At 38.7% G+C, this 8,199-nt stretch overlaps 1 protein-coding gene across 1 annotated transcript in view; it reads right to left on the reverse strand.

Moving 5' to 3' along the window:
* Nucleotides 1-7,822, reverse strand: part of MAP3K5 (mitogen-activated protein kinase kinase kinase 5) — a 69,708-nt gene extending 61,886 nt beyond the window's left edge. Inside the window, exons 1-2 of the mRNA XM_031056242.1 lie at nucleotides 7,682-7,822; nucleotides 4,959-4,982 (exon numbers count right to left, since the gene is read on the reverse strand). Coding sequence (XP_030912102.1) covers nucleotides 4,959-4,982; nucleotides 7,682-7,804 — 147 coding nt within the window. The 5' untranslated portion in view covers nucleotides 7,805-7,822. The remainder of the gene's footprint in view (nucleotides 1-4,958; nucleotides 4,983-7,681) is intronic.
* Nucleotides 7,823-8,199: the final 377 nt, after the last annotated feature.

The following is an 8,199-nucleotide window of genomic DNA, read 5'->3' on the forward strand; positions in this document are numbered from 1 at the left end:
TTTTCTCCCACTCATCCTTTTGAAAAATATCTGCTTTTATTTCAATTTTTCTGGTGAAATTTTTAAGGTAGCTCTCTGACTGCACATGTTATTATGTGTAGCAGATGGCAAAATCATAAACCAAGTTATTAAATCTATTCCCTCCATCCCCCAAATACACAGTAAATCAACATGTGCTGATGTTTTAATGAATACAGGTTCAGTTTGGGTTTACTTTAAATCCCACTCACATGAATGATAGCCTTACTACTGACTTGAAAAGGAACTTAAGTTAGCCTCATGCCACAAATGAACTGAAGCACAGAGACTGGATCTACACTATCAAATACCTCTCCTTTTTTTTTTGAGAATATATTCTTTCTTTATATACCCAGCAATATCATTCTATTGCAGGCACGCTACATCCTAAATGCTTGTTAAAAATCATCTTACAGCCTATATGGTCCTTTCATCATATTTACACAGGAAAAAAGTTACCAACTTTTTCCTAGGAAAGTATGTGTCAAATATATTAGTCAAGAATTCACAAAATTAAAAATAAGCAAGATTAAGTGTTGCATCATAAATAATAAATACTACAGTTATCATTTCCAGCAAAATATTTACTGAAGGCTACATAGTATTTTTACATACTTGGATATCAAAAATAAAACTGGCCACAAATCTCCTGTTGGCTGGATGAAGATATTAAAAATATTTACCCCTATTTCCATGGTGAATGAAATCAACAGTTAAACATACCCAATGCTACAGTCTTTTAACAGCAGCTATACAAAGATTCTGAGCTTGCAGATGCCTCTGGAATGCCTCATCCAGAGTCACAGAATGGGTCAGGTTGGAAAAACACCACAGTGGTCATCTGGTCCAACCTCCCCACTCAAGCAGGGTCATCCTAGAGCACATGGCACAGCATTGTGTCCAGACAGTTCTGGAATATCTCCAGTCAGGGAGAATCCACAATTTCTCTGGCCAGTTTGTTCCAGTGCTTGGTCGCTTGCACAGTTAAGAAGTTCTTCCTCATATTCAGGTGGAATTTCCTGTGCACCAGTGTCTGCCCTCTTGTTCTAGTCCTTGGCTCCATTGAAAAGAGTCTGGTTCCATCTTCTCGACACCCTCCCTTCAGATACTTATAGACATGGATGAGGTCCCCTCTCAGCTGTCTCTTCTGGAGGCTGAACAAGCCCAGGTGCCTCAATCTTTCCTCCTAAGAGATGCTCCTGTCCTTTCAACATCTTTGTTGCCCTGTGCTGGACTTGCTCCAGGAGCTTCATGTCTCTCTTGCACTGGGGATCTCAGAACCAGAAGAGTTCTCCCACTTACATTAAAGGAGCGCTACACCAAACTGTCTCTCGAGCTACACCTTAAACAAGAGGCAATTAGGAAAGACTCTGGAAAACCAGTAAAAACTACAATCACAGAGCCATAGAATGGTTTGGGTTGGAAGGGACCTTAAAGGTAATCCAGTTCCAACATCTGTGTTGTGGCCAGGGACACCTTCCACTAGACCAGGCTGCTCAGAGCCCCATCCAATCTGGCTTTGAACAGTCCCAGAGATGGGGTATCCATAGCTCCTCTGGGCAACCTGTTCCAGGGCCTTACCACCTTCACAGTACATAATTTCTTCCTAATACTTAATCTAAACCTTCCCTCTTTGAGCCTGAAGCTGTTGCCCTTTGTTCTATCACTACAATCTGATCCCTTCAAGTGTTAGAAAAGCAAAGCACTGCTAAGGGTGCCCGGCCATATAACACTACCCCTGTTGCTCAATCACTAATGCCTGCAAGTCAGCTGCCCAAGAAAACAATTCCCATTTACTCCAAGGGCCCTTCTGGTCAGACCAGGAGCAGTACTGCAGCCTCACACCCCAGGCAGCCTCCAAAGCTATCCACTGCTCCAGCCTGGTGCAAGCAAGCAGCCTGAACTGAAAGGTGTGCACTGTGTCAAGGTGTAACTTACTGCAGTGAGTTGCAATCCACATGTAGAATACATGCATATTAAACACTCAGATTCAGCAAGAAGTCAAACTTTTTAAAAAATTGATTAGACCTGCAACTTTCCTCCAAAGGTGGTAGAATTCAAATCACCATGGAAAATTACGATGAAATGAAAACTGGTTAGCTAAGACTAGCAATGTACAGTCATGAACCATAACCTTTATAGCAACCTATGACTGAAACTCTTTACTAGTAATGTCTAGAATGCCTCTGCTGCTTGATTGACCTCAAAAATCAGATAACAGCAAAAACTAAACTAAAGCTTTCAACCAGCAAAGTAACAGGATACCTCCTGTTAAGGTACCACTCTCTGTAAAAATGTATGGTTTTGGTATTACTGGAACATTTGGAAAAGGTCCAACTAAATAGCTATAAAACCACATATAACAGGAAATAAGCCAATGTTATCTTGTACTGCTCTGCCCAGACAGGCTCCAGGCAGCTTATCCTTGCTATGCAACATTGTATTGACTATTATTAGGAAGCATAAAAATCCAGCAGAAGAACAAAACAGTTGGCAATAGATTTTTTTTTTTTTTTATCCCACTTATTTTTAAGGAAACAAGGTTTGGGAAAAACAAACACAAGGCATTTCAATTAGGCAGATATATATAGATACAGACACACTTGTTTTGCAACCTTTTTAATCCCCTGGTGCCAAGGATACCATGGTCCTGATATGGCTGATGTTTGCATGCTATTAAAAAACATGTTCTAGAACAGCAAGACTGAACTCCTTGTTTATCCATATGTGAATTTCATTTTTTTTTTTTTAATATCAGTAACCTCACATGACTATTTTGGTAAGGGTGGGCATCAGAGACATGGCTTCTCTAGAACAGAACCTCTGTCATACCCATTTATCCAAGAATCTTATAATTTATGAAGAAACACAATTTTTATAAAGCAGGCATTATATTCAGTAGTTAGGTGTGCAGAAACATTTTGGAAAGTCTACTTCCAGGTAATTTGGCTGAAAAAATGAGGAAAAGGGAGACAAAGGAGCTGCTAAAACCATTTCACTGACTTCCCTGTTCTAATACCAGGGAAAATACTTCCTCTCAGAAAAGATGTTATGTGGGTGTGCTTGAAAACATCTGAGACTTTCAAGGAACACATTCTTTTTCTGGCATACACTGAAGCATTTCTAAAAGTGATAAATGACAGTGTCACAGTCGCCTATCCAAATTTAAATGAAAAACAGAACAATCCTTTCTGAAATAGATGAAGACCAAGTTATCATACCTCTCCTTGAACTTTGGGGACTGTCACTTAAAAACAGGACAAGATGACATCTCCCCTATATTCTATTGCACCAGTCATCTCCTGCTGGTTTCCTGCTAAGAGAGCTCTTCCCCCTACCCTCCCAGGAACATTACATTAGTCACACATCATTTTCCCTAGGTCCTAGGCCACCAGAACAAAAACACAGAATGTAATACATTCATTTACAAGAAAGGCCTTACTGTTCTCTTTTCATTTTATGTAAAAGGCCTAACTGATCATTTCTTCCACTTTCATTAGAGAAAGGCGAGAGATTTCTAGTCTAGCACATCTTTCACAGCCTTCTGTGAGTGTCTGAAAAGCACTTTTTGGATAAGAGCTATACAGAAACTCTATAGGGAAGCCTCTTTGCTTTTTTGATTTTTTTAACAAAAAAAAAATCTGTAATTTAAAATGCAGCATTAGACCAAAGCTTTCACTGGTTTTGAAGCCATCTTTAGAAACACCATGGAGAGAAAAGAAAAGACTGCATCTTTTTCAGAGAGTCACATTTTAGAGTGGCAAAAGTAATAAATTAATCCACTGTTAAATAAAGAAGTAAAATCAGGAATGCTGCAGTTTTCATGGCATAGAGAAAAATAAAACCTGGCCAGTTTCTGAAATTAAGTACTTCATATCCCCCTCTAGAAAAATGTATTCAAAATGCATTCAAATTCCATAATTGTACAGCATGCACATAGCACCTCAGGGTATCAGCACAGCACTGGGTAGCCTCTCTGAAATTATATCTTAGCAAATGTGGCTACCCGTAAGTCACGAAGCAAAACCAAGAACAACTCGACATGCCAGATATATATTCTGACATGACTGGCCCTGCTGCTCCAGAAAAAACACATTGGAAAAGCAGTGTTCTCCCAGCCACAAGTCTGCCTCCATTGAACTTGGGAGTGAAAAAGGGAAGGGAGATTTGGGAGGTCAACCTCAGAAACCAAAGGGACATCAAGGTGCAGAGACCTACTGTTTAATAATGACTGGCACTCAGACCACTGGGACCTGTACTACATTTTGACTAACAGCTCCAGGACACAACTTCTAGAAATAAATACTCTCTTTATAAATGCATTTTTTACATATATATATATATATATATATATATATATATATACACACACATATATACATATGTACACATACATATATATACACATGTATATATATATACATACATATATATACACATACATATACACACATTTACATACATACATATATATGCACATACATATATTTACACACATATGCATGCATATATATATACACACTTTTTTTTTCAGAGCTGTAGCCATGGGTTTCTAAAACAAGCAACAGTTTCCAAATAACTCTACTTTCTAATAGAGTATTTTTAAAAACATTAAAGAATACTGAATAGAAAAAGGCAACAAAAAAAAAGGATAAAATGACAAATGCAAATGGATGTGAGATAACATGACAGACAAGTAAAGGCAGCAGAGAAAATACCACTGATAGATACAGGCAAGGTAAGAAGTGAGCCTGGTACCTAGCAACCAAGTGATTTACTCAGATTTGCTGCTAGAATTTCCAGAATTCTACATCGAACTCTGTAAAATATAGTAGGAGAGTGCTAAATGATTTGAGTGGAGAACAGAATATAAACAACAATAAATGAAACAGAAGTTTGGAATGTTTATGATTCAACTGAAATCCATACATCATACTTACATTATTCTTCTGGAAAATAATTTCCTGAAATAAAAAAAAAAGAAAATGTTGATGGCACTACGAAAGATATTTGATCAGTATGACCTTCTAATACTACTGTTTGCACACATGACAAAAGGTTGGTTGACAGATGTTTTCTTATGCTTGTCAAATCAACATAAATGAGGTACTGTCTCAGAAGAGACAAAATTACTATGGAATCAAGTAGATACATACAACTTATGTATACATAAGAGCACACCTACTGTCTGCATGTTAATATACATACATACACCTATATACACGTCCCTCCATTTATAGATTTTTTCTAGAGGGATGACGTCCAGAAGTTGTCTATTAATAAACATCTATTCGTATTCGAAAAGTCAAATATAGTAAGTAACATTTTGCTACCAGGAGAAGCAATCAAAAAGAATAGTAAAAGCAGCATTCATATGAGGTTTTAAAATATTCCAAAACTGCTTGAAATTCACTTGGCTCTAATAATCAGATGCAAAGAACATATCTTCACATTTTCAATGTGAATTTCCAGAGAATTAGAAGCACACCCAGATGGAAAGAGCTGATTCCTGCACACTAATCCAGGTGGTACAGCTCAAGTATAAACCACTTCTGAACAATGATCATCTTGCTTCCAGCATGACTTGTCAGCAAGCTCTGATCCTAGGAATTGATAACCATAACAGATTTATCAGACAGTTTTTCCTGTGCCACTGGGACTGGTGAGCAGCTTCACCAGCACAACAGCATTAAAAACAAGCACAGTGTCAAACCAAGGTCCCTCCTACTTTCTGTGTTGTTTAAGTCAGGCTTTGATAAAACTGTTCTTCTCCCTGTAGAGAGGGCATGTTTCGCATAGGACTGTTTCTAGCTTTCCAAGTGTAGGTCATAAAGGTCTGGTCAAATTCCCCAGCATGGACAGGGACATCTTCAACTAGATCAGGCTGATCAAAGTCCTGCCCAGCCTGGCCTGAGTGTTCATGCAGAAGAACATTTCACCAGCAAAAGTTTACTGCTTTGTGCCCTGATTAAATCATGTGCTGCAGTTCTGTATTTCTTCCATTTTCAGTTTTTTAATTCCCCCTTTCATACAGGATTAAAACTGCACATGCACTCCTGCATTGCGTCTACTCTTTACCTGCTGGCTGTAACAAACACAGGAACTAACACTGCCTCAGAAGATGTCCCAGTATGCCCACAGCTACTATTTTTAGGCAGTTACTAAATAGTATGGAAAGGGTCTCACTCTGACTAATTCCCTACAGGCTACCAAGAGCAGAAATACAAGCCCAGTTCAAAACTAAGGGAAACCAAAGGGAATCTTTCAATCAGCAGAGTACTGGTGGCAACTGTGACATCCAAGTCCCCCTGCACAGAACTGGGCTTCCACTGAAGCCAGCAGGAACCCAGCACGTGACCCATTTACAAAGCCCAGTTCCTAAACTAGTAAAAAGTTCTTCCAAGTGCCCAAGAAAGCCTGATGCCTCATCCCAAGTGATTTCTCAGAGGGAGTTGGGTATTTGGCTCTTTGCCCGGGACAATGAAATTCTGCTCTGCTTATACTGTACATCATTGTACTTACACAACTGGATTAAATTCCCAGATACATCTTTTATCATTAGCATTACTTTTAGGGCTTTTACCTGTATACTCTTTGTGTTGCAAGAAGAAAGGAAATAATTGGATTGCAAGCAGTCCAGTTAGCTGAGAGAATTTAGAGGGGAGAGCAGGGGGAACAAACTGAGTTACTAAGCATTTCCTCCAAAATATAGGGCCAGTCTGAAAAAAATAGGACAGAATCAAAACCAAATAGCCTGCACTTGCCAGAAGCAGTGGAAGCAAACCCTTCCTGAGTGGTGCTGGTGCCCAGACTGCAGTCTGACTCACCAAGCTGCTCATTCTAAATTCTTCTTCTCAGCAAAGCTTGGAAGGGAAGTGCAAGAGCATAAAACACCTTCTGAGTAAAGCCAATGCATCTGAGAGAGGGGAAGTAATTGAAAAGACTGCCATCCAAGCTGTCTGTCCTTTCCCATCATGGAAGTTGCTAAACTTTTAGGATAGTTGCAGTAGGAAGCAAGTACCAACTTCTTGGCTGACAAAATCCACAGCCCCATAGATTATCTTAAAACACCCTCTTGCCTTAAACCAAAGTACTATAACTATGCACTGAGGCATGAGTTTTGTTTTTACTGACTCTATTACACTGCCGCTAATCCCCAGCACAGCAGTCCTGCAGGTACCTGATGCAAACAGCTGTAACTCAGCAAGATTTAGCAGGGGGTATCAGGAGGCCCCATAAGGTTTAGCAGAAAACTGCTAATTTAGACAGAATCTAAAACCTAAGGATTATTTTACTGCCTACACACTACCACTCTCACAGGATTGTTATTACTGTAACAGTTTACCACAAACACCCTTGAATGAGAAAGTCTTGCATTTAGTTTTTCATCTCAAATTTGGCAAACTTCTGTTTCCATAAACAGCCATTTAACAGCTAGGTATTTAACTGACTACAATCAGACAATCTAAATCTTTCTCTTTAGAAAACTAAACTGAGTTTTACAGCATTGCATTGTAGATATCTTTGCCAGGCCTCAGAACATTTTTTTGCTATTCTGTTCTGAACCACAAGTGGCATTTGTATTTCTTACAAAAATAACTTATTTCAAGGATTAGACTAGCTGTAACTTGCCCTCCAAACCCCTTTTTCCACCCAGAGCTACCTTCAGTGACTGCAGAGACTCTGCATTTGTGTCACAGTAGAGGATAATGTTGTTAGCCATGCTGAAGCTCTCCCTGACTCCCAGATGGTAGAACAGGGAAGGTTGACGGAAGGCATCACTCATCTCTACCACAGCAATATCTGCAGAAATAAATAAAAAAAAAAATAATGTCAATGCCACACTTTTCTGACAGTCAAATACATCTAGGTCATGTTTCTTCACACAATTTATTTTGGTAAGAAGGCCTGGCTTTAAGTAGGAAATAAGAGATCTAGAGGGATTTCCCTATTTTAGCTATTAGGCTTGAATTTTGAACATAGTCAGCAGGATGTGGTTTAGGTTTTTTTTCTATTTCACTATTACTCCTCTATTTTTTCTTTAAATGAAACTTAAAATGGTAAAAATGGATAAACCACTAATCAAGAAAAGGAAAAAATTTTAATTGCAGTCTTGAAGAATAAAACCTGCTTGGTAAATCTATACATGGTGAATCTATACATATTTTTGGTAGATCTATA

This window comes from Geospiza fortis, unplaced genomic scaffold (assembly GCF_000277835.1).
Source record: "Geospiza fortis unplaced genomic scaffold, GeoFor_1.0 scaffold162, whole genome shotgun sequence".
Lineage (NCBI taxonomy): Eukaryota > Metazoa > Chordata > Aves > Passeriformes > Thraupidae > Geospiza > Geospiza fortis.